This window comes from Chaetura pelagica, unplaced genomic scaffold, assembly GCF_000747805.2.
Source record: "Chaetura pelagica isolate M959 unplaced genomic scaffold, ChaPel_1.0 scaffold222, whole genome shotgun sequence".
Taxonomy (NCBI): Eukaryota; Metazoa; Chordata; class Aves; order Apodiformes; family Apodidae; genus Chaetura; species Chaetura pelagica.
Window position 1 is genome coordinate 4560278 of NW_009952711.1, and position 26370 is coordinate 4586647.

General features: G+C 38.1%; 1 protein-coding gene across 1 annotated transcript in view; it reads left to right on the forward strand.

Annotated features, from left to right (window-relative positions):
- SLTM (SAFB-like, transcription modulator) overlaps positions 1 to 25588 on the forward strand; it is a 28807-nt gene extending 3219 nt beyond the window's left edge. The window contains exons 4-24 of the mRNA XM_009994531.1: positions 194 to 259; positions 468 to 555; positions 8919 to 8992; positions 9310 to 9495; positions 9928 to 9975; positions 10967 to 10994; positions 12333 to 12801; positions 13361 to 13410; positions 15343 to 15461; positions 17627 to 17776; positions 17871 to 17980; positions 18068 to 18228; positions 18556 to 18647; positions 18872 to 19035; positions 20030 to 20198; positions 20670 to 20794; positions 21886 to 22053; positions 22890 to 23204; positions 23658 to 23808; positions 24410 to 24567; positions 24934 to 25588. Coding sequence (XP_009992833.1) covers positions 194 to 259; positions 468 to 555; positions 8919 to 8992; positions 9310 to 9495; positions 9928 to 9975; positions 10967 to 10994; positions 12333 to 12801; positions 13361 to 13410; positions 15343 to 15461; positions 17627 to 17776; positions 17871 to 17980; positions 18068 to 18228; positions 18556 to 18647; positions 18872 to 19035; positions 20030 to 20198; positions 20670 to 20794; positions 21886 to 22053; positions 22890 to 23204; positions 23658 to 23808; positions 24410 to 24567; positions 24934 to 25042 — 3000 coding nt within the window. The 3' untranslated portion in view covers positions 25043 to 25588. The remainder of the gene's footprint in view (positions 1 to 193; positions 260 to 467; positions 556 to 8918; positions 8993 to 9309; positions 9496 to 9927; positions 9976 to 10966; positions 10995 to 12332; positions 12802 to 13360; positions 13411 to 15342; positions 15462 to 17626; positions 17777 to 17870; positions 17981 to 18067; positions 18229 to 18555; positions 18648 to 18871; positions 19036 to 20029; positions 20199 to 20669; positions 20795 to 21885; positions 22054 to 22889; positions 23205 to 23657; positions 23809 to 24409; positions 24568 to 24933) is intronic.
- The last annotated feature ends 782 nt before the right edge of the window (positions 25589 to 26370 follow it).

The window sequence follows — 26370 nt, forward strand, 5'->3', positions numbered from 1 at the left end:
TGTCCCGGCCGGTGGAGCCCGGCCAGGCTGGTGGAGCTCGCCCCGCGGCCTTGCGGCCCGGCCGCCGCCCCGGGCGCTGCAGCTCGTAGGGCGGCCGAGGGAACGAGCCCCGGGGACGCCTGGTGCTGCGCGGTGTCTGTGCTGCCCTCCGTCCTGCTCTTCTGCCGCCCTTCTGTTATCGCGGGTGTCCTAGTGGCCTTCCAGTGTTAGGTTTCCACAGATAAATGTGCTGAGCGCTGATCAGCTGTCCTTTGAAAATGTCATTTTAAAAGCTTAAACTCTCGCTGTTATCGTTATCGTTCCTTCCCGCTCCTCCAACTTTACGTGAAAGCTTTAATCCAAAGTATTTTATAAAAGACTTTGGAGAGGGGAAAAAAGTAGTTTAGCTCACAGAGCTCTGCTGAAGTCAAATTGTCTAGCTTCTCACCAAAATCCATTAAAAAGTTTCTGGTTTTTGTCTCATTTAGGCTATTGAAGAGGAGGGAGGCGACCCAGACAACATTGAAATAACTGTTTCGGCCGACACACCCACCAAGAAACCAACTAAAGGCAAAGGTGAAGATTTATCAATATACATTACATTATTTAGCAGTTTTTGTTGCATATATTGCCTTAAAGAATCTGCAACTCTGGTATGTAGTTTGGAAACAGTTGTGACTTTACTCTTTATGGCTTCTGTCACGTAAGATATCTTTTGCCTTACTCTGTGCTCAGTCACTGTGGATAGATAGTGTATAGGGCTGCTGGATGTATATGGAGAATGGGTGGGTTAAGAGATGTGTTATGAGGTAGTGTCTGTATTGCCTGCATATCCTGGAGACGTGGGCTGTGTGTGCTGAGGCTGTGTAGGTGATCTGTGAGGTTTTTGGAATAGGATGCATGGAGGTCCTGAACATGGGGTGTTACAGGTGCAGAGTGAGCACAGGAACCACTGTGCAGCTCTGGTGCTGGGGATGTCTGTGCAACGGTGGAGGGAGAACTGAGAGGTTGTTTTGCCGTGGGAAGGTGCTGGACCTAAGCTGGTGATGAGTGTCCCATAATATGTAATATGGGGTCACTGCCTGAAGAGGACTCCGTTGTGTGGGTTTATCATCCTTTTTACTGAAGACAGGATTTATAAATAATAAATTTCTTCAGTGGGCTCTGAAGGCTCATTGTGAAATGCCCACTTAAGAGATTCTGGTTTTTCTGTTGTGAAAAATAATTAATTAGATTCTAAACACATCTGTTTGGCAGCGATTGTGTTGGCTCTGTATCCTTTTTTGTAAGTATTTAAATACTGTGTGAGTTTGAGTTCTGGGGAACGTCTGTTTGGGTTTTTTCTTTTGTGAGCATCCATATTTAAGTTATACTGGGAAAGGTATGTTTTATGCATAGCATTCTTCATAGAACATACATGCTAAGAATGTTCATATATGTGTGTTATAAATGCCTGTTTTGGAAGTGATCAGTATTGTTCCACTGTCACTTAGGCTGAGTTTTGTGGTAGAAGTGATTATTCATGCTTTTTTCTGGTGCTGTGATTGGGGAATTTAATAATAAAATCTATTTACTTAGAAAGTTTGAATAACTTAGCTGTAGTTTTGACATTAGAAAAGTGAAAGGAAATAAACTGTTTCACAATGTAGTTTCATTTTATTCTGTGATGTTACTTTGTTCCCTACTCTGGAGAAAACCTGATGGAAGAAAACTAAGAAAGCTCAAGAAAACTACATGGAAGTTAAATAAGGAAACACTTCTCCGATTTTTCATGTAGAGATCTAAATGGCTATTTGTTCTACTGTGATGAACACTTCTCTTATCTGCTGCTTTTCATCCTCCAGTTCTCCAAACTAGTATCATGATGAATATAGTGTTCTTGCTTCTTGTTTAGATACACTGTTTTGCTTCTGCAGAGGTAGTTTCTCTGCCAGTGCTGCCTGAGGCAGAGCTTCAGTAGCTGTTCCCTGCCAGCTCTTCTGTGGAATTGCATTGTAAGGTGTTCATATGACATGTACATTCTTGGTAAGAGTTAGAGTAAAACTTGACCTTCATGAAGTTCTTATCTGCTCACTTTGCAAGCTTAAGAGTTTTTCCTCATCACATTTTTTTTTAATTACAAGTCTTAGGAGCAAATTTTGTGCCAAAACTATGAGAGGCTCATGCTGTATTAATCTTCAAATATGAAGCAAAAAACCACACAAATTCATGTAGGGAAAACATTTTCTGATCTTACTGGTTTACTTCTAACTGTAAGAAAGAGTATTTTCTTTCTTTATAACTGTTCCTTGTATGTGTTAGCTGCTGATTCTGATGTTATCTCCTTCGCAGAAAACATCCTTCAAAACTTGGAAATCTAGCACTTCAAAAATTCATTTCCTAATGTATCACTAGGAAACTTTCAGAGGCATGTGGGCGATGCGTGCCCATCAACTGAATGCAGGAGAACTGAGTTTTCATTTAAAATTAACAATCTTGATCCTGCTTGTGCTTGTAAATGCTGTTCACTACTTGTTGCCTCCTTCATTCATTTTGCTCTAGGCCTTTTGCTCCACCCAACAGTTTTAGACTAAAACTGAGTTTCTAATTATTTTGCTGCTGACCAGCAGTAAAATTAATGGTAGTACTTGTCCTACAGTATTTTTCTCCTTGCTATTATTGCTCTACAAGAAGGTAGCAATATTAGATATTTGTTGGAGTTACGGTTAAAGGTCCAAAGAATAGGAATAATGGGGAAACCTCCTCATAGCAGCCAGAAAGAGGTGAATGGGAGGGAGGAAGGAGGTTTCCCTTCAGAAAAAAGGCAAACTGTGTTAGGTGGTTGTCAGTTTTAGACCTGAATGTCTTTTGTAGACAGTTTTACTGCAGCTCTTAAGGTCTGTGGAAAAAAGTGAGATGTCTAATTCCCTAGCATTGCCTTGTCAGAAAAACTTGATCTGGAATATTGTTGCAGGCTGAATGAGAGAGGAAATTGTGTGTTCCCTCTCATTGCTTTTTGTGTGTGTATTTTGACAAAAATGGAAAAGAGTAGGCATGAGGTTAAGGGTGGGACTTTCATAGATCAGGATTTTGTCATAGCCTAGTACATTAATTATCAACTGAGAATATACTGCAGTTTTTTACTGGACTGTTCAAAATTTTTGACAGCAATGATGCAAAGCCAGCTTGCTATGAGATAGGGAAGAAAGATCTGTAAAACACTATGAGTAGGGAAATAACGCTTTGACTAAACTGATTTGAATGTAGACTATCTTTCTTACAACAAACAGCAGCCTGCCAATGTCCCATACCAAGTTCTGCAGCATAAGTTATTCTACAAAAAAAGGAGTAATATTTAAAATAGTGCATTTGCTGACTTGCCCAAAAATGAGATACACAGAGGGAGCCTTGTGGCTTTTCACCAGGAAAATGTATAACTGGAGGATTTTGCATCAGGACTTTAAGAATTATTTCAGATGGGTTCTGAAATCTGTCAAGAAACCTTGATCAATACTGTGTGCAAAGTTAGTAAAAATTTAATGCTTTTTCCTAGAAGCTAATTTATTTAAATATATGGGGCAGTGAGGAACTGCAGAGCAGTCAATCAGCTATACCGCTGAGATCAGTTGGTTTTGGCAATTAAAGTTTGAAAGCTTAAAGATGGTTCAAATACCAAATCTCCTTTAATTGCCCCAGCTGTGCTTCTCCATCCTGGAATTCAGTAGATATGGACAAAATCTTTATTTTTGTACAAAGGTGTCAGTGTTTGTAAAAAGCTGTTCATCTCAAGCCCAACATTCTGCTGCTTATTCTTACTATCTGGAGGAAGTTCCTTTACTGCTTGTGTGAAATATTTCTCAAACGTTTCCGATGCGGACGTTCTTTGGAAGTATCTGCAGTCAAAAATATTGTAGCATATTGATACATAATAATGTGGTGACTGAAATTTACTTTTCTGCCTTGTTTTGGAATTCATGTGGATGAAGAACGGGTATTAGGCTAATACATTTTAACCTCAGAGTATTAACGTGAGCAAAGATGTTTATTTGCTGCCCTTCGAGTTTCTAAGGCCAGTTAAAGACCTATTACTTTTTGTTTTAAATACCCCTCTAGTTTCTGATTGAATTTCCAGTTTGAGAATACTGTTTCTTAGATCAAATGCTGACAACTGGCAGTAGCTGGCGTATACTATTGCCCAAATAATTTTGGCTTCTTTGTTTAGTTACTTAAAAAATTTAAGTTGTACACTGTTGACCTTCAAAAGGGGTGGAGTGGGGGAAATAATCTGTCATTATGTCATCTGTCCTTCAGGAATATTAAAGTAACTATTTTAACAAAGTGTTCATTATTTCTTTTCCTGAGTTTTTAACATCTGTTACTGTAGTTCTGTGATTTGATTTCTTAAATGCTGTGCAGCAAGCTTGCCCAGAGGTAGATCAGAGTTCTGGCCAGTGAATCATTGCTGGAGAAAGATAGGGATTCCCAGCTCCACTGAAAATAGGTGTTTAATGGCTGTGTTGCACACATGGTGTTATTTGTGGGGTGCTAGAAGAAATGCCTTGATTTTAATCTTGAAAAATCTAATTTTCCTATTTTTTCTAATATTTTTCAGAATACACTTTTTAAATGAGTCTTCTTGCTGACCTTTACTGACCTGCTTTTTTATTTTTTTTAAGGCAAGCAGGTGCATTGTTGTTTCTTGGTGGCTGGTTCTGTTGATCTGCTTTGCAGTTGCTGCATAAAATAGCAAAGATTAAAAAGTGACTTCTCCAAATATTCTTCAGGGACATGTGCATTTGCACACATTGCTGTTGCACAGCTAATTAAGGCTCTTAATGTTACATTGTCTTAATTGACTTACAAAATAGGTTTGTAAATCTATTACATCTAGGATAACTAGTGGTGTTCAATCACTGTGTATCCCTGCAAATTCTTACGTGCTTCTGTCAAGATTAAACCAACTGTTGACACTCTACTCTTTCTCAAGTGTTTTACACAAGACGGAATACATTTTAAGAAAATTAATACATTCTCCTCTTTTGAGAAAAAAATGTGTGTAAATTACTTGTTAAGAGGACATTCCTTTTAAAGTAGACTTTCTTCTTGCATGTTAATGAGTTGATAGTGTAGAGAACAGAATCTCTCTCTGGATGGAGGGAATTTTTAAGCTAAGATACCCAGGTAGATGACGATAGAAATTTAAGATACTGTAAGTTGTAGTCAACACTTGAAAAATAACATGCAGATAAACCTTGGAAACACTTTGCATAGTTGGTTCCAGTATTTGCAAGTGGTATTAATTGTTTAAGTTATGATATATTATGCCTTATTGAAATGAGATATAAATGGTGTACAGCAAACTGCAGGTGCCCTCAGAGAGGAAGGAGTAGTCTTGCCAGATACTCCCTGAGTAATTCCTAAGGTGGGGGTGACTAATTTGTCCAACTAGCTGGACTAGAAAGTGTGACAAATGTTTAATCCTGTGATTGCAAATTGTAGCAAATCTTACAAACAAGTCAGTGGTTTTCCAGAGAGTGTCCAGCTTTGCAAAGTAGATCCTTTATAAAAACCATAAATGACTAAGACCAGTATCCTGTGGACAGTTTAGGAGACTTAAATATTCTTGGTATCTATGATACCCTTTAAGAATACAGAAATGTAACAGGTTAATTTATTTTCGTTAATATTGTGGCAAATGATACTATTAAAATTGTAGTAGACTTCTTAACTAAGTAATGCTATAAATAGTTTATTCCATTCTAAAGATTTTATTTCCCCCTCCTCTTTTTTGCCTCCTATCCCATGTTCATGTTTTTCATGAATCTTAAGCATCGGCTGTGACAAAACTTGTTGGGGTTTTCAGTAGGAACACCAGAAGAAATGAAAGCACTAATTATTCCATAATTTTATGATAAGTGTGTCACTTGACTTCTGCATGAGATACAGATGTCTAGTTTGATTAAGACTTGCCTGAAGTACACTCTTCTATAATTCTGTATACACTCAAGTAGCCTGAATTTCTCATGTAGGGGACCATGAATAGGTAGAATAAACGTATACTACTGTAAGGCTTGTAAGTGAGATGAAAGCTCTACCTGCATAATGTTAAACCAGTGCTTGAAGGCTGTTCTAAATCTTCTACTCCTAAGGAGAATATTCCTTTTCTATGTAAACAGACTTGAAATTTTATGGTGTGTATCAATTGCCATTGCCAGAAAAGGGATTGAGCATGGCTTATAATGGAGTGGTATCATTCCATAGTACTTGTGGTTTTAGGCACCTAGTTTTGTGATTAGTGCTGCTTACATCACTGACATTTTCAATAGCCACTGCCTGGATAAACCTGTGCATAAATTTTACTCCATGTTTACAATTTGTATGACTCGAGACCTACTTTGCCTGCTGTCTGCAGAAGGTCCAGCTGTTCTGACTGTAATTGTTAACATATCTTTTAATCCTAGTTCTTTTCCTCAAAGTGGTATCACTCTTGAATAAATGCACAGAAACAGTTTCTGACAGACATTTGTTGCAATCTGACTTTGTTTATGTGAAATTATGAGCTGTATGCCTTTCAGTAGCCCATTATAGAAGCGTATCAGTATGAAAAAGTTCTGCATTTTTGTGGACACTGGCTTTTTGGCAAGTTACTCTACCAAGATCTGAAAACTGTCAATTGGAACCTTGAAGTGCCACTTTTGAGCAATGTGGCTCTAACCAGATCAAAGTAACCCGAAACACAGAAGTAAGAGGGAAAGCAAACTTCCTGCCACTTTCTGGCTTGAGGCTGAAAAGTGAAGGTCATTGTTCAGGTTGCCTGTGCCTTAGAATACGTCTGGTATTCAGAGTAGTCTGGTATTCAGAGTACATGGGACTTAATGCAAAGACAGACGGACTTAAAAAAAAAAAAAAAAAAGCTAATGAAAATATGTATTCCTGTCTGACTTAATCTAGCAGCAAACAAAAGATATGGACAGCTTTGTACTGATAGGTATATCTTCCTCTTGATGAGGACGTCAGTGAAATATAATTCTCTAGCTGCCTTGCAGAGTGATGGGACTAATTTGAAGTAGCTTTGTAAATTTACTTTTCTATTCTGTATGAAGTCTGGGTTCTAGTGTACCTGCCAGAATTCCCCAGGCAAAATGAGTGAATTTAAATACCTTTCATGATAGTACATGCTAGGGAGTTGCTAAATACGCCTAGCATCTGCTGTGCATGTTTGCCTGCTTCTGTATATGCTTAGCTGGATATGGGATGCTGGAAAAACTTGGACTGTATGGTTTAGCAAACTGAAGAACTGAAGTGTGAGAGGGCTGTAATGGAAAACTGTTAAGTGTGTGTAGAAATCCTTGCTGTCTCACTGCTTTTTACTTACATTGAAAATATGTATGGCTGTAGATGCAATCACAGGATGCTATAACAGTAACACTAGGTCAGGTGGGTCAGGTTTGCTTTCAGGTATCATCTGTGAAGCATATAGAAAAACCTGCCCTGTCCAGTGTAAGTTCTCTCCTCTTTCTGAGGAAAGCCAGCTTCCCTACCCATACCCATGCTGCTGACTTTTCACACCAAAATCTCATAAATCTATTGCGTTATAAATATAAACCAGGAATGTTTAGTTTGTTTTAATTTATATAAACAAAACAACACTGTGTTGAATATTGGAGTACTGTCAGAGGGCTGCCTTTCAGTGAAATGAGTAAAACCAATTGGAATGTAAGTAAAACCTTTCTTCTTGCCCTATAGTTGAGCAATTTTCAGCTTTGAAGTGCATATAGCACATGTCTATGAAACACTACGGAAAGACTAGTTGCTAATAAAAATTGCCACTTCCAGGTAGCAGAAATGTCTGTGCCATATCAGATTTCGGCTTATGTTTTTCTTTTATATTCTTTTTGAATACCTATAGAATAGCTTTAGCCAATCATTAGAAGAGAAAAGGATGAGGGAAAATGAGATGTCAAAAAATAATGTTAAGTGCTGATCATGGCTGACATCTCATTTGCATCCTGAATTGACACTGGGTTTCAGTAGGAGATAGTAAAGCTGCTTCCTAACAGAAGTGCTTCGTACCTTTGGCTACTGAAAACCATCACATAGGCCAGTCTTTGACAGAAGGAATCAAGACAGAATGCTCTACAAAGGATATGTTTGTGTGGAGATATTTTTATCTAGTGTCCATTGGTCTTGTTTTTGTGGAAGAATAATGAAATGCAATGGGTTCCAAAGGGAGCTGTGTCTAGTCATCATCTCCACGGAGCCTGTATAAAGTGTGCATGTGCTAGAAGAAAAGAATTCTTCAGTGGAACATGCCCTTAGTACAGTGAAGAATGTGTAGAAAACCCAGGTGTTTCATCTGACTCAGTTCTTCTGCTGATTGTTCCCTCTAGTGATGAAGAGCACTGAAATAGGTGGCTTGGAGAGGCTGGGCAGTTCCTCTACTTATGGATACTAAAAAAACATAGCTAGATGAATCCCTGAGCAATCTGATCATACTTAGCTCTACTTAGCTCTACTTTTGAGCAGGAGGTTGGGTGGACTAGATGATCTTTAGAGGTTCCCTCTAACCTAAATTGCTCAGTGATGCTAATTATTCCAAAAAGTAGGGCCTTTTCAAAGTCTTAAGTCATAAAGTCTACTTAACTCCAGGAATTCTTGAAATGTACACTTTAATGTTCTCCTGAATTCCATTATCACTCAAAGTAGAAGGATTGGTATTAAAATCACTGATTTGGTTTTAACTACTTGTTTATGCAGCATCATTGATTGTGCTACTCAGCTGATGTTTTTTCTCCTCACCTTAAGAATACTGAATTTTGGAAGGGTTATATTACAGTGAACAGTTCAGATAAGCTAGAGTATATGGAGAATAATAAACTAAGGCCCAACACATAATCAGTAGTGAGGGGATGTCTGCTCTGCATAGCAGCTCTGGTCATTAGCATATCCTGTCATTTCAGGTAAAAAGCAGGAAGTTGATGAATTAACTGGTGATGCTTCAGTTGAAGATGATTCCTTTGTCAAGGTAATAAAAGTATGTATTTTTTTTTTTCTCAGTTTGTATTTAAGTTCAATGTTGGCCTGATTTAAAAAAAACAACAACAAAAACACCGAAAAAACAACAAACTTCTATTTTCTTTGTGCTAATTTATGTGGCAAGTTTGAGCATTGTTTTTACTGTGTTCACAGCTGTGATGCCTAAGGGTGTGAAAGTGTGGGGTGGGTTTTTAAACATGCTATGAATTTTTATTTTGGATGTGATACAGTATTTTGCAGAAACTAGCAGTGAAATTTTTCAGAACACAGCTAATACCCTTAGTTATGCCAGATATTTGTTGTTCACACCAAAAGGAATGTGAGTTGGAGACTCAAGATGCAAGTGATCAAGATGGAAATGATGAATTAAAAGACTTTAAAGAATCTGCAGAAGATGAGAACTTGAATTCCAAAGAACTAACACCTGCAAAAAAGAAAAAATACCATGACCTGGAGCCAGCAGAGACAACAGAAGGTGCAGAAAAGGATTCTGAAAGTCAGGTACTTTGTTTTATTTGACATGCATTTTTATTGGAAAAAATGTGGATTTCTCTTAGTGTGTCTGGATTACTAGGCAGTCAGAACTAGTTTTTCAGTTTGTCTTGCTTGCTTATCTGGAAGGATGATTTGGTACTTTTTTCTTTCTGTTCTCCTTGACCCATGTTTTAATAGTCCTGAAACAATTGTGGCATTGACTGATAAAATTCTACCACAGTCCATACAGAGTTCCTAAGTGGTCCTTTTCCCTGGTAGTGACACAGGTAATCTGAACACTGAACTGAAAGATGCAGGTCATGAGAACTGCTCATCAGTTATTGAGCGTCTGTGCCCTTAACTAAAACATTTTCTGAGTTAATTGAATCTCTTGACTCTCTGAATGTTTACGTGTCTTAAAAATAGTTTGCTGAGCAAGTCCCTCTTACATTCTCATAGGAAAATGAAGGTCAAGACATAGAAGATTACACTTTTCCAACTGTCCATGTAAGTTCTAAATCAGTTCTGTTAAGCTGGTTGTCATGTCTAATCAGTTGGAAAAGATCACTTTTAGAATGGCTTTTTGTTCCAGCATGCATCTTAGAGAGTCAGATGATGCAATACAGCAAAGGTAAACAGTATGGGAGGATTTAATATTGTTTTAAAATACACATAATTATCATTTCCAAATAAGACATCCTATTTAAATGCAAAATCCTGTCTACAGTTTGGGAGTATTCAGTGCATAAACTTAGCAAGCTCTCTTAAAAACGCTTCAGAGGGCTATGCCAAACGCTAACATAGTATATACAGCCTATGCAGGAGTTTAGAACTCCTTTTCTAACATAGAAATTTGCCTTTGGAGAACGTCTTGGGGGAGGTGTAGGTCGTTTGGGATTGGTTGTTTTATTTTTTTAATACTAATATCTGTAACAACTTTAAGTTCAGAAATTCATTCTGAGTTACATGGAATTGATAGCTGAAAAGGGACATCTTGTACATGTCTTGCTCAGTGAGGTTAATGATAACTAAGTAAATGCCTATTAAAATCACTGTTCTGTTTTTAAATACCTATTGGAGGAAGTCTACCTAGTTTCTGACTTCTGCCCTAAGCTTTTAAGGCTAATGATGGCTTGCTTGCATTTTATTGACAGCAATAATCAGCAGTGTGATAGCCATTTTCAAGGCTTTTAGCAGGACATGGGACAGTTTAGAAATGTCCTGTTAAGTAAGGGGGGATACAAAGTAGCTGTGTGTTCCACCCAGTTGGAAACTGCAAGTATTGCAGATTTATACCAGTGAAGTTTCATACACATTTTTGGTGATTTGACAAGGGAGGTGGATTTGACACTCTTTGTTTCTAGATAATCTTTTCTTTGACAAAGGTTTTCAGTTCATTAATTTGCCTTCATCTGATATAAATTCTATGGGAAATACAAACTTTTCTACATAAAGTTTTAAAGTAGGAGACATTTAGTGTTGACTCCTTTTCTTGCAGGATGGTGAAGATGAAGAAAATGAGAAAGGTATGTTTAAAGTTTAATAGAGTTCAGAGGTCTTTAGTCTGGTAGAGCAGGTGGCTTTCTCTTGTAATATTAAATCTCTGAACTAATATTAGGCTTGTCTCCAGTACTAAGAATCAGTTGTCTCCTTGTTAAGCTCAACACCTGGAATCATTGCAGTCAGTAGGTTTATTTGACTCCTAAGAGTTACTTTACTCTTAAGAGTTGATTACAGTACTTTATCAGTTACTGTGGTGGATGTACAATACAGATATAATACTATGATTCTTAAATGAAAAGCATAGTATTTAAGGACTCAAATTAATTACACGGTAAGTCTTGACACAAAAGCTTCCAACTTGCACTGCAGTAACTGATGTTTAATTGAGTGGAATTGCACCCTTAAACCCAACAAGTGTAGGGACCATCATATGCTTGGCTTACTGTTAGAAATTACACTTGTATATAGGATGGTAAAACAAGTGTTTGGAAACCTGTGGAGTAGCTACCTTTTTTTTTAAGCTGTGCTCATTAGTGAAACTATAGAAGGAGTGTAATGCATTTGGGCAAACAGACTTCCTGGATAGAAGTCTTAAGGATTCTACATATTGTGGACTAGAAGGGACATGGAACACCATCACTTTACACAAGATGGAATAAACACATTACTGAAGTTACAGGATAAAACTACAGACTCCATGTTTACGAGGGACCGTATGGCTGAAGTGTCTCATCTGCACAAATCCAAGAACACGGTTGGAGATGCCTCTGTGGGACTGAGATGGAAAACTGCCCAGTGGATGAAGACTGAGAACCACTTGTCTACGAACTCTGGATTAAAGCTCCCTCCTCCCTCTGCTGCAGCAGCCTTTTACAGCTAATTTGACTGCCGAACAACTGCTTTGGAAGGAAAATCACAGGAGAGCCCCAGCATGGAAGAGTGACTGAAATTCTCCAAGACTGTAATTCTGTCGGATATGGGAAGAATTCCTAGAACCAGGAAGATTCAAAGACAGATTAAATCAAACTGTGAGCGTCCAAAGCAACTATTTTCTTCTGGAACGCTAAATGCTAAACTGGAAAATGGATACTTCTTATGAAGAACGGGTATCTCCAGGATGCAACCATATTCCCCCTCCTAATGTTTTGGTATTTGTCTCTAGAAAATGTGTTTTGCCATGAAGAATAAGTGATCCTGGGTAAAGGATTTATATTTGTGTTAATACACCTTTGTGTTTTTTTCTAACCTTCCATCAGTGCTAATAACTGGCTTTGTATTTTCTAGGTCCTATTCTAGCTTATGCATATGAAATTGTTTAAACTTCTTCTTTTGCCATATTTATTCCTGTTAAATCCTCTTAGATAAAGCAGGTTCTGGTGATGGTACACAAGAAGTATCTAAACCTCTTCCTTCAGAAGAAAGCCTAGCTGAGGCTGATCACACGGCTCACGAAGAGATGGAAGCTAACACGTCTGTGAAAGAAGCTGAGGATGATAACATATCGGTTACAATCCAGGCTGAAGATGCCATCACTCTGGATTTTGATGGTGATGACCTCCTAGAAACAGGTAAAAATGTGAAAATTACAGATTCTGAAGCAAGTAAGCCAAAGAATGGGCAGGATACCATTTCACAGAGCCTGGAGAAGGAAAGCAAGGACTATGAGATGACTGAGAACCATAAAGATGGTAAGAAGGAAGACTGCGTGAAGGGTGATCCCGTCAAGAAGGAAGCCAGAGAAAGTTCAAAGAAAGCAGAATCTGGAGACAAAGAAAAGGATACTTTGAAGAAAGGTCCCTCGTCTACTGGGGCCTCTGGTCAAGCAAAGAGGTTTGTTTTTCTATGTCAGTTCTTTACGATACTGAGTACCAGCATTCAATAAGATCACTCTACATTAAGGGGGTAGCAGCAAGAATCTTATAATTAGTATCCTATGCTCCTGCCTATAGATTTTTTTTTTTTGACCGCCATAAGTTACTTTTTAAAATTCAAGATCTTCGTATAGACACTATGTCCTACTGATTGCATTGTCGAATTGTCAGCATTTATTTATTTTTTTCAAATTGATGATTTTTTTTAAATGTCCTTGTGATGATGGTAATGAACAGCTTTCAGTTCTAAGAACACAAAATGAAGTCAAGTCCCCGTCCTGAAATCTGGAGAAGATTGCCATATATCCACTGAATAGAGTTGCCAGAAAATCTAGATCTTCAGGCATCTTGGGGAAAATCAGTGCAAGAATCCATAAGGGAATCATTTGTTCAAATATACAGTCTAGCCCTTTTTTTATTTTTTGAAATGTTAACTTGTCTGTTAGTATTAGTAGTATAAACTGCTTCCCACATTCTGTATTTTCAATTTTCTTCTGGTTTTTAATTTGCTTCTCTAGCTCTACTAAGGAATCTAAAGAAAGCAAGACAACATCAAAGGATGATAAAGGTAACTGTTACAAATTAGGGTGGTATTGTTTTGAACTGAATGCATTCCTGTTTGAGAAGTTGCATGCCATGTACTACAATAGCTTACATAATGGAACTCTTCCCTCTGTAGTAAAAGATGCTAGAGGTACAGCAGTCATTAGCTATACTTGTGCCTTTTTTTTTTTTTTTAACTTATGCCATATTCCTCTTAATATAAAAAATATTTATTCTAAGGACTAAATTAAAATACATTCTCCTATTTCAAAACACTGTTGAGAGCAAAGTCCACATAAGGTTTCCCAAGTCTTTGTTTTGATGAGAAAGCGTAGTTTTCAGATATGCCAAACCTTGTCTACAACAGTTTGGATTGATGTTACACACAGAACAAATGCAAAAGCAAGTACTTAAACATAACACCAGTACAAGTTTTTGTTTTAATTCTAGCTTATTTCAAATAAAATGACCTCTCAGACAAGTATAACAGCTGAGGTGCCAGCTAGCAAAATGGCACTTGTGGCTGTTTAGTGTGTTAAAGTTGGACCTATTTGTCTACCTTGGACTTTTGTCTCTTACCATAAACCCTGTATTAGAATTACAAATTCACAGAGTGGAAATCAAGAGCACATTATTGTGCTTCATAGTTGAACGAATGCATTTCTATCAATTCACTTGTCTCCTTATTTTGCCTACTATCTCCTTGCCAAAAAGCTTGGTCATAAATTCTCTTGCATATCACTAATGGAAGAACAACTTCACCTGTTAAATGAATTTCTGAGGAGAAACTTTCATGACAGACATAACTCAGTCTTCTGTAGATGCTTGTCTGTTTGTGACAGTTACAGTGAAATTAAATGAAGATACAGCAAATCATGCTTTCATCTGCTATCATTTCATAATAGTAACTGTCATCAGCCTATCTTAAAATATATAGCCAAAGCCAGTACAGTGGCACTTTAATGATATTCTAAGCGTATCACTGTTTATCAAGATACCTGGGATTATCAAGATAATCCTAGTTTGACAGTAACTGAGATTTGTTGCCTTTTGCTCTTAGTTCATCTTGATGCACTGAAGACCTCAAGGTGGTTAAATTAGCTTTTAAAACTGTGCATACCACCAGATTTTTCCAACTGTTTAGCTGGAAATCTAGTTCTGGTCTTGCTTGTATGCCTTCATTTTAACGTGCTTGGAAAGTGGTTCATATATTTAGCAGCAGACAACAAGCCAGACTAAATAAGATTTAAAGATGTTGGGAATAACATCATGTTAATCTCTTGAGTTCTTACTTCTGTGTTGTTGCAAAAATGGTTAATATCTGGGGAGGGGGGTGGTTGGCCTTTAAGGCACGTAATGTTTTTCATCTTTTCTTCAGTGTTCTCCTTAATATGCAGGAAATAATTTTAGTGGGTTGCATCCAGTTCTACACCCAGCAGTATTTTTAAAAATTGCTCTGGACAGAAGGCAAATGTTTCAAGAAGCTGTGGAAATTGACCACATTGTTCTGGAGGCTAGGATTAACTAAGTCCTCTCTATTTAACTTCCGCCATTTCTTTGGTAATCTCAGTAGTGTAGAGACATAATGCTGGAGAACAAATGTTGGGTGCTAAAAAAAATAATGTTCTTGGATGGAAGTTATTGATAAGAACCAGAAGTTGAAGCTAAATGTACCTACCCAAATGAGGGTAAAGCATGCCTTTAACATGTATGATTTCTCTAGCTCTGTCATTTGAGTATGACTTAGCCAAGCTTGTTGGTCTCAATACATGGGTAAATTAATGAAATCTTATGGCATATATTTTTTTTATATAGAAGACTTTTCAAGAAAGGTAACCGGATTAACAGTTACTTAAAGGTAACAGGCTAAGTTTCTCTTTTCAGCAACAGTTTAGTTCGATGTTCATGGTACCTTTGTCTCCTTAATTTTTTGGCTGTTTTGTAAAACTTGTTTCAGGAAGTGCAAGCAGTGTTAGTGGTAGCAGTGGAAGTTCAACTAGAAACCTGTGGGTTAGCGGACTGTCTTCCAACACAAAAGCTGCTGACTTGAAAAATCTCTTTGGCAAATATGGAAAGGTATTTCATGGGGTGTGATGTCATGTGTGTTGTGTCTGTCTCTTCCTCCTCCTCTTCAGTTAGAGAAATTGAGTAATACTTGATTTAAATAAAAGTCAGAAAATGTCTAACCAATGTAACCTAAAAAACCCCAATACCTTGAGCATCTAAAGAGTGCATGCTTACAGGAAGAAACATATGTTACTTTTATAAGAAAACTTTCTTCCTGTTGAAGTAAGATGCAAAAGAAATGTCACAAATATGACTGGTCAGCACTAGCTTTAAATTTTTTTTTTTAATTAAATAATGATGGCTGTGTTCTTTTGCAGCAACTGTGTTTAACCATGAGTGTAAGATAATGTGCTAACTGGTAAAATTTTAATATAACTGGTCTTACTAGAACCTTCTGCTTTGGGAGGCTGTTTTTAAAATATGTTCTGAAGGCTTAAGAATAGTAAAAACAGGTAAAATATGGATCAGTTAATGTCAGTGCTTTTAGGGGCTCTGTCAATGACTTAATTAATTTTCTACAGGCTGCTTAAACTAAGTCTGTTTCCTTGGTTTATGGTTTAATTTAACATATGAATTCCATAGAACAATGCAGAATCCATTCAAGCTAAGCAGTCTTCTGAAAACAGATTTAGTTGCAGTTGTTCTCACTTTCTCAAAGGAGTTGCTGTTAACTATCTGAATTCCTAGTGTTGGTATAGGCCTCTTAAGTTGTGACATTGTTGCATCTTGGAAACTAGTTAGAACTTAATCACTGAGTGTATCAAGTGTGTGTACTGATTTTTTGTTGTTATTTTTCTAATGAGAAAAGTATATTTTCTTAAAACTTTTAATTCTTGAACTGTTTTTGCTGCAAAGATGCTTGGTAACTGTATTTATTTAGCTTCCCAGTTCTAAATTAATTGGAAAATACTTCATTTCTAAATGACTGTACTATTGATTGCTAGAAAGATTAAATTGTTGCATGAGAGTAGGACTACACCAAGAAGACTGGCTCCAGTAGCTATAGAAATTCTAGCAAGGAGCAGGAACACAAAGCTTAATGCTTTCTCAGGAGCAGGTGTCAGAGAGCTGGCTGCCAAAATTGCTTAATCAGCATGGTGGCTGTTGAAGAACTGGCTCCCTTATTCAGTTACTGCTTAACACTGCCTATAACAGACTCACAGAATCATAGCGGTTGGAAGGGACCTCAAAAGATCATTTAGTCCAACCCTCCTGCCAGAGCAGGAGGACCTGGAGTAGGTCACACAGGAATACATCCAGGTGGGTTTTGAATGTCTCCAGAGAAGGAGACTCCACAACCTCTCTGGGCAGCCTGTTCCAGTGCTCTGTCACTCTCAGAGTGAAAAAGGTTTTTCCTTCCTGCCATTAATTTGCAGCTGCTGACTTTTTGTGGGGATTCATCTGTCAGACATGCACCACTAAAGGCAGATCAGTGGTGTTTCTCTGTGTGCATTTTAGTAACTGTGAAAAGCAGCTTTTGGATAAATGTGCAAGAGGTGGTGACTGCTAAAAACAGGACACAAGCATTAATATGCCTTGATGTGAAAGCTGGGATAAATTCTCAAAGCTGCAGCTTCCTGGGGAATTATGTGAGTGACAGTCTTTCTAGGGAGGTTGGTTTTTTTGTTGCCAACCCTCCTGCCAGAGCAGGAGGACCTGGAGTAGGTCACACAGGAATACATCCAGGTGGGTTTTGAATGTCTCCAGAGAAGGAGACTCCACAACCTCTCTGGGCAGCCTGTTCCAGTGCTCTGTCACTCTCAGAGTGAAAAAGGTTTTTCCTTCCTGCCATTAATTTGCAGCTGCTGACTTTTTGTGGGGATTCATCTGTCAGACATGCACCACTAAAGGCAGATCAGTGGTGTTTCTCTGTGTGCATTTTAGTAACTGTGAAAAGCAGCTTTTGGATAAATGTGCAAGAGGTGGTGACTGCTAAAAACAGGACACAAGCATTAATATGCCTTGATGTGAAAGCTGGGATAAATTCTCAAAGCTGCAGCTTCCTGGGGAATTATGTGAGTGACAGTCTTTCTAGGGAGGTTGGTTTTTTTGTTGTTGGGGTGGTTTGGGGGATTTTTGGGTTTTATATACTAGGATAAAAGTATTATTGGAATACCATCACTTCGTTACTAGAAATGTCTCTCTCAAAACCTACATTTTACCTGTTTATGTAGGTGCTTGGTGCCAAGGTGGTCACAAATGCACGAAGCCCAGGGGCAAAATGTTATGGCATAGTAACAATGTCTTCTAGTACAGAAGTGGCTAGATGTATTGCACACCTTCATCGAACAGAGCTGCATGGACAACAAATTTCTGTTGAGAAAGTAGGTTTAATAAGATGAAAACTTTTCCCAAAATAGACCATCTTATGCAAGAATCTTTATTAACCTATTTGCTTTTGGGGAAAAAAAAACATAGGTGAAAGGCGATCCCTCTAAGAAGGAATTGAAGAAGGAAAGTGATGAGAAATCTGGTTCGAGCAGAAGCACAGGAGATAAGAAGTCTGCATCAAGTGATAAAGCCAGCAAGTAAGAAATTTCATGTGTCTTCTGAAGTTGTGAAAAGCCTTTAAGTTGAATTTTTCTCATTCTGTTTGTGTTTCTTTTCCTAACAAGAACTCCATCAACCAAAAAAGAAGAGAAGAAATCTGAGAAATCTGAAAAAAAAGAAAGTAAAGAAGCCAAGAAAACAGAAGGTAAAGATGAGAAGAGTGATAATGGAGCAAGTGGCCCTAATCAAGAATCCACTAAAAAAACTGAAGAAAAGAAAAGAATAAGTATGCAATATAGCAATGTTTCCTCCTGTTGAATCTGTGTGTCTGACTTGTTTTTGGGGCATGTTCTTGCTCTTACCAGAAACCAGACAATGAAACCCCTGCTCTTTTTTAGACTCCAGTAACATGTATTACTTTAGAGCTGATGTTAAAGCTTCCATATTTTATATTACTACTTAATTACAGACGTGTACTAGTATGCTTTGCTTACCAGTAACAGCTGAATTTAGAGATTTAGAAATTTCACCAAGGAAAATCTGTAATAGGCAAATAGGGATGTGTGTATGTGTTAAACCTTTTTTCTTCTTTTTTTTCTCACCCCTTCACTAGGTGGTAAAAGCCCAGGTCAAGTTGTAGTTTTAGACCAAACAAAAGGAGACCAAGGCCACACTAGAACAGTTAGAAGGGGAAGATTTGATAAAGTAAGTATCTATACACTTGATGCAATCCTTATTTGATTTGATACTACTGTACTGTTGATATTTTCACTGAAAAGTCAATAAACTATCACAAACTGTTAAGCTTAGCTAGAAGCTTTGTATGCTTTGGGGATAGCCAAGTAGTTAGTTATACTTGAATATAGCATCCATAAATCTCCCTAAATGAATGAGACTTCTGAAATAACCATTGTAATCTCTGTCTATAGCCACAGATATTGAGGAACAAAGAACGTATTATTCAAGAAAAAGTGAAATTCAGGGAATACAGGGGTAGAAAGGATATCTTGCCTTTTGAAAAGATGAAGGAACAGAGATTGCGAGAACACATGGTTCGGTTGGAAAGAATACGACGAGCTGTTGAACTCCGAAGGTAATAATTCAACTTTTTGCTAAAGGCTTATTTTATGCATTAAATTGATCAGATATTATATTAAGAAATCCAACTAGAATGCATTCTGTCAAGCGTTTCACTCAGATGTTAAAGTCTGAGACTTTAACAGACCTAAGAATGTCTTGATATGAATTAATGGACTCCAGAACTTTTGTTTAATCTTTTAATAGCCCTACATGTACTCTTACAGCTTAGTGTTTGTAGGGGGGGTGTGTGTATCTCAAGTGTTACTGTATACCAGGTTTCTTGTTGAAAAGATAAGAAGTTGACTAGGAGATGTGACCAATTAAACAGAACTAGTGCTTACCTAAATAACAAATTAAGTGTAATACAATCTGTCCCTTTAAATAAAAGGACTTAATGGCTACACTCCTCCATTCTGCTCTTCTTATGTGTCCAAAACTTTGCAAAGGCAAGTCAAATGACTTGTGCTGTGAGCTGGAATTTCCTAAAAAAAAAAAAGGCAAGCATAAAACTTAAAGGAGGAAATGCCTTTTTGTAAGCTGTACAATAGGAAGGGGGAAGAAAGAAGCAAAATGAAGCTCTTGACAAGTGTACATAACCTGTACAAGTCAACATGTTGTTCTGTCTAATTTTTAGACAGAAAACAGTAAGTAAATTTTTTGTTAGCTTGAAGAGGGCAAGAGCTAGAACAGCAAATATTTTTAAGATCCAAATAATATTATTTACCAAGCTGTTTTTATCGGCTGCAAGATGGCAACACAGAGTTAAGAGTGCATATAAAGTGTAATAAGAATGATGATACCTGATACAGTTTTTCCTAGTACCTGCTGCCTGCGCACATGGTTCTGTAGAACATGCTGTAACCATTTTGGCTGCCTGAGGCTAACAGGCCTAGGCCTCTGATACCAGCACTTCTGTCAAGAGCTCACTCTCAAAGTTTTTTAATGTCTATGCCTAAGGTGATGATTTTTCAGAGGAGTTTGTGACCTCTTCTTTTCCCTTTGGTTAGGCGAAGAGAAATTGCGGAGCGGGAGCGCCGGGAGCGCATACGGATAATGCACGAGCGGGAGGAGTGTCTGCAGAGGGAAAGGGAGCGCTTAGAGATCGAAAGGCAAAAGCTGGAGAGGGAAAGGATGGAAAGGGAGCGTTTGGAAAGAGAGCGTGTTCGTATTGAACAGGTGTGCACCTTAGATTGTTTGGACTGTAGTGCAAATACAGTTTTGGATTATAACCCAGTACAACGGCTGTAATCTTTGGTTTGTTTGCTTGACTGGTGAGTAATTCAATGGCAAATTCTTGCTACTGGTTTATGCAGTGGCTATGTATGTCCTGCCCGTAATTTAACTAGCTTTTCCTAGACAATGTCACTGCAAACTTCATGTATTTCCGGGCAACAAATACAGTAGCAATACATGCAATTACCTGCAGTTACTTCTGTAGCAGGCAATAGCTTCTCCAGACCTGTTGTCTACTTCTAGAGAAGTATTCCTTATGCTCTTGAATATTAGACTCTATTGGGTGAATTTCATCAGGTAGCCTTGAACAGAAAACTGTCAACTATTAATTCTGTAAACTTGCCAGCTGTTCAATAGGTATCTCTAATGAAGAGCTATTTTGTTGTGTTTATTCACCCCTCCCTTTCCTGGCAGGAACGTCGAAAAGAAGCGGAGCGTATTGCTCGTGAAAGAGAGGAGCTTCGGCGGCAGCAGCAGCAACTGCGTTATGAACAGGAAAAGAGGAATTCTTTGAAACGTCCACGTGATGTAGATCACAGGTAATCTAATTCTAAAAGCATTGTTTTTCAGTGCTTAGTAAAAAGAAACAGCTAACAAACTTGTGTTGGACTTGAAAATGCATTTTTACCTGAAGCAAGTATTCACGCAAGAACTGGGTTTCTGGTATTTGGTTTTGACATCAGTTTCTGCCAAGTGTGAAACATAGTTTATATGTAGGTGAGAGTTTTGAAATGAGAGAAGCATCCTTTGAATTAATTATTCTATGAAAAGAGTGTAATGCAGTTCAGTGCATTAGCTGATAAAAGCTTTTCTTCTGCCTTAATAGTTGAAATTTCTAGCTTCTAATTTGTTAAGAATTCACATTTCTGGTAAACCAATGGGTCAGGAAGTCTGTGTGGTGGCTTTTAATTTTTACTGAAGCTGATGGCTTTTATCATGTGCTGTTTGAGCCACATTAATTGAACCAACTTGGTATTTGATTATAAGAATAGGACTGAGACCTTAGCTATAACGTTGACATATCAGTGGTACAATGGGAGGCAAGTCATCATGGTAGATGCAATAGCAGAACAGTAATCTTCACCAGGGGAATAAAGACAGCTTCATTTTTCAAGACTACTGATTACATAATTTAGTATCTCACATTCTTATCACAGGGATGTACTTCAATGTGTCTAGTGAGCAAGGCTGTGACATGCCTACACTGTTCTTTCCTGAGAAAGTTGTTCTGATTTGTGGGTGTTTCATTTTGTCCTTGAAGGCTTGCTTTTTTTTTTTTTTTTAATCCTACCAAGTTTTATTTTCAAGGCAGAATTTTGCTACAGTGATGTTTTTGTTGGGCTTTAGTTTAATTTTTTTAAACTACCCAACATGGCATACTATTGATTAGGTCATATTTTGTCTCTTTAATTTGCACTTTAAACACATGGGTGCTGCTGTTTCTTCCCTCCTCTCTCCCCTGCCTTAAATGATGATGTTCACTACTGTTTAAAGAGTTTACCTTTGTTAGTGGCAATTCAAAGTCAAATGAGGATCTTTAAAACAGACAATTGAATATAAACATTTTAATGCTTATTAGGCCTTGTTTGGATACCTGTAAGTGATGAGAGTTCATTTGTTTTGCTTAAAGGAGAGATGACCCTTACTGGAATGAGAATAAGAAGATGGCTCTTGATACAGATGCACGTTTCCATGGCTCAGATTACAGTCGCCAGCAGAACAGGTTTAATGATTTTGATCACAGAGAACGGGGACGATATCCAGAAGGTTCTTCTGTCCCATCATCATCTTTTGATAGGTAAGTTGAAATAATAGGGCAGATATTTGCTTGCCAGCATCACTGTGGATTTCACTCATAACTATTCAAAATTGTAAATTATGGTAAAGGCTTTGTACAGTTCTGATGCAACAGAATTGCAGTCGTGTCCTGAAATTTCTTGCATCTTCAGGACCAGTTCTTTGTATCATAATCTAGTCGGCTTTTCTGGGAGAACATAAAATTAGCTGCCTGGTGGTCTTTGGGTGACATTTCAAACTAATTTTTGCCATTATTCTTTTTTCACATCTAGTAGTAAGTAGGTTCTAATGGATTAGATCTGTCCTAATTAACTCATCTCCCTAAGAAGCAAGGCTAAAATCAACTGACCTAATGAGAGTTAAGAGCATTACTTGCATGAGTTACATCTGTCAGGGTCCATGCAACTGTGCAGTAAATGCTGCTTCCAGATCCAATCCATATTTCCATTAAGCATGTCCAGTAACCATTAGGACCATATAACTGTAGCTTCTGGACTTCTACTTATATGCTGCAATGAACTAGAATGGTATTTTCTAGCTGACTCGAGGATCTAGCATTCCCTCTGCTTGATATGAGCCAAAAAGGAGGCCCTACAATTGCTTAAATAATATTGGCCAAAATGTGAACAGATAAATGCACAAAGTTAAACTGGCTGTAAGAACTTGAGTTCAAAATTACAGTTGTAGAAATAAATACAACGTGAGGTTGGAAGGATGTTTGTGTTAATACTACATACATAGTAACAAACATGCAATAGAAATATTTATGTGCATTCATAGGTGCAGAGAAATGGGAAAATGGGAGACAAATTACTTTTTCCTGCTTTAACAACTTAGGAGAGAACGTTTTGTAAATCAAGGTGAAGTGAAAAAGACTCGCCCAACAGCACGAAGAGAAGAGCCAGGGTTTGAGAGATACCCAAAGAATTTCAGTGAGTCCAGAAGAAATGAACCACCACAACCAAGAAGTGAACTTCGAGACACAGACAGACGAGAAGTGCGAGGAGACAGAGATGAAAGGAGAACAGTGATAATTCATGATAGACCTGAAATACCACACGGGCGACATCCAAGAGAGACTGGTTCAAATCCACCTAGGCCAACAAACTGGAAGGGCGAGGGAAGCATAAGCACAGACAAACGAGATGGCAGGTAAATTTCCTGGCTAAACAGCAAACTAGTGAAGGTACCGATTCTTGTAGAATTTATCCATAGTAGCAATTCCTCAGGAACTGATGTATAAAGAGATAACTGGCTCCTCCAGAAGAATGGGAAAATCACTTTCCAAAAGCATTAGCAAAAAATTGTCTGTAGGTTGTCACATAAGCTAAACCTCATCTGTTAACCTTGATGCTGATTCTCATCAGTCTTTTCTTAATCATGTATAGCAACCTATAGTAAGGAGGTTTTTGTGCAAGAATGCAGATATAAACAATTAACATGTAAGGTCTAATTATTTAGAGCCACATAGATCAAAAAGAATGTTTCTAAGAAGCTAACTGCAAGCTGCTAGGAGCCTGAAAAAACAAAAAGAAATCTTTGAAGTTTAAATGTGCTGTGATTAATATTGATTCTATTATACTGAAACCAAAATCTTGATCAAAGTAATTTCCACAGAGGCGAGAGGCCGGATCGATCAGGAAGAGAAGTGTCTGGACACGTGAGAGGTGCACCCCCTGGTAGCAGGAGCAGTGCTTCTGGGTATGGAAGCAGGGAAGGAGAGCGAGGAGTGATGGGAGAAAGAGGTGGAGGACAAGTGAGTCATCTTCTTGTGTTTTCCTGCATGAGTGGGGCTGGAAAATGTAAAATCATGCTGGAAAAAATGACCATGTAGCATCACATAAATCACTAGCAAGCATTCTGGCTATTACCAAGTTATTTTAAAGGTTCTTTTCTGTTGGCTTTTTTAATAAGCCAAGAAACTGCAGAAAACACACCCAGTTCAGATAGGTCAGAACCATACCTGAATGAGGTGCTGATTAGGCTTTTAGAAAGTTGTTGTTATCCTGTTTTCAGGGTCTTAATCTGACACCGCGTGATATTTGCAGGGCAGTTTGGCACTGTGATCTATAATGTGCTACTGAGAGAAAAACCTTCTGTAAGACTTGTCTCTAAGATTGCTGACCACATGCTTCATGCTATGGGATCCTGAAGCATTTTTCAAATAAAGTGTTTAACTTTCTGTAGATACATGGAACATCTTTGTCAGTGATTATAGAAATGAGCAAGCAGTTCATGGAGCTTTGCTCCCTGCATACCCAGTCATTGTTCCAAATCTTAACTGTCTTGAAAGCTTGTTTTTTGTTGATAAGGACATACTTCTTTCATTCTGAGAATGACTGTCACTCTCTTACTAGCACTATAATGAGGACAGACACGTTGTTGAACGCCACAGTCGTGAAACTGGACCAAGAAAAGAATGGCATGGACCTAGTTCTCAAGGAAGTGGGTATCATGATGCAAGGAGAATGGGAGACGGCCGGGGAGGAGGTGGCATGATGTCTCCACACACAAGGTACAAAAACTACTCCTTCCTCTCAATTCCCTACTGAGCTCTCAAAGCTGTGGTTATACTTACGAAGTAAAATAAGTCTGGGTGCAAGCAGCGTTACTTTCTGGGGACAGGTTGCTGCTGCACAACATAGAAACCATCTTTCTGTGCCAGCAAGTGGCTCCACAGCTGTCATATTGCCTGTGGCAGTATTGTTCAGCTGCACAAAGCCAGTGACTTCTTGCAAAGTCTCTTTCCTTGCGTGGTTTCAAGTCTCTTTTGAGACTTAAGAGTTTTAACAGTTGAGTGATACGAGAAGTAACAATGTTCTTCTTACCTGTACACCAAGAGTTTAGATACTTAACCTTTTTTTAAAACCTTTGTTTCCAGTAACTCTTCACCAATTAATAGAGTTGTACAGATCACAGGCAATTCCATGCAGAGGGGAAGTGGCTCAGGATTTAAGCCATTTAAAGGTGGACCTCCACGAAGATTCTAAGATCTACAGCTGCTTGGTTTCAAGATAACTTATTGAAATCTCTTGTAAACTTTCTCTGATTAAAAACAGGAAATCTTGTCTGGAAGTCCTGGTTAAATTTTTTTAATTTAACACGATTACTTTCCTCTCAATTTTGGAGGCATTTTAATAGTTACGTTGTAATTTTTGGATAGTTTTTGTGTATCTTTGATAAGCATTTTCCCTGAGGCACTAGAGCTGTGTAAAAAAACAAATTGGAACCAAAATATTTGTTAATCCTGTATAAAAGAATAGTTTGCAGCTGTGTGCTAGTAGTTTGATTTTTCAACATTAGCTCTGTGGTGTCATGCTTTAAAGTTAGCTACTAATCACAACATACACAACTATAACCTCCATTTTGAAGGTTGTCCAGGCTATTATCTCTGCTTTCTAATTTGTAGAAAAATAAGATTGTTCTTTCATTACTGGGTATTATGTAACCTATTTTTGCAGAAGGTACTGTTACATCGAGTGCATTTATGTGTATTCTTGCAAATGTATTCTTTTGAAATAAACCTTCATATTCTGTATAGCTTCTAGTCAGTCTTTGAAACAGTCTTTGGGGAAGGAAGACAGAATCAAACAGAGATGTTGGTTTAGCAAGTCAAAACATGGGTGCCATTAGCTTCCAACTAAAACTTATTGCCATTCTTGAATTGAAAATCTAGAAGCACCTGTGATAGCACAAGAATGATTAGTACCAACAAATCTGAGAACACTCAAGGCAGGCCTAAAGAAATAATTTTGCAGTTTGCTCTTTTGTGTGCAGCAAAGCTCTAGGAGAGCTTTGCTACAGCTTATTTTCATCCAGGCTACCACAAATGAACTTGGCTTGGAGTGGTTGGGGAAGCCTACATCTGCAGTCTTGTTCAGTGCACCTACAGCTTTTCATTACTGTGGTCTCAGGCAAAAGAGATGCATCTTTTTAAACCTTTTGCTTTTGTCTGACATTGAATAGGTAGGTGTGTGACTAGTGGAGTCCCACAGGGGTCAGTACTGGGACCGGTGTTGTTCAACATCTTCATCAACGACCTGGATGAGGGTATAGAATGTACCCTCAGCAAGTTTGCTGATGACACTAAGCTGGGAGGAGTGGCTGACATACCAGAAGGCTGTGCTGCCATTCAGAGAGACTTAGATAGGCTGGAGAGTTGGGTGGGGAGAAACCTGATGAAATTCAACAAGGGAAAGTGTAGAGTTTTGCATTTGGGGAAGAACAACACCATGTCCCAGTATAGGTTGGGGGCTGACCTGGTGGAGAGCAGTGTAGGAGAAAGGGACCTGGGGGTCCTGGTAGACAGGAGGATGAC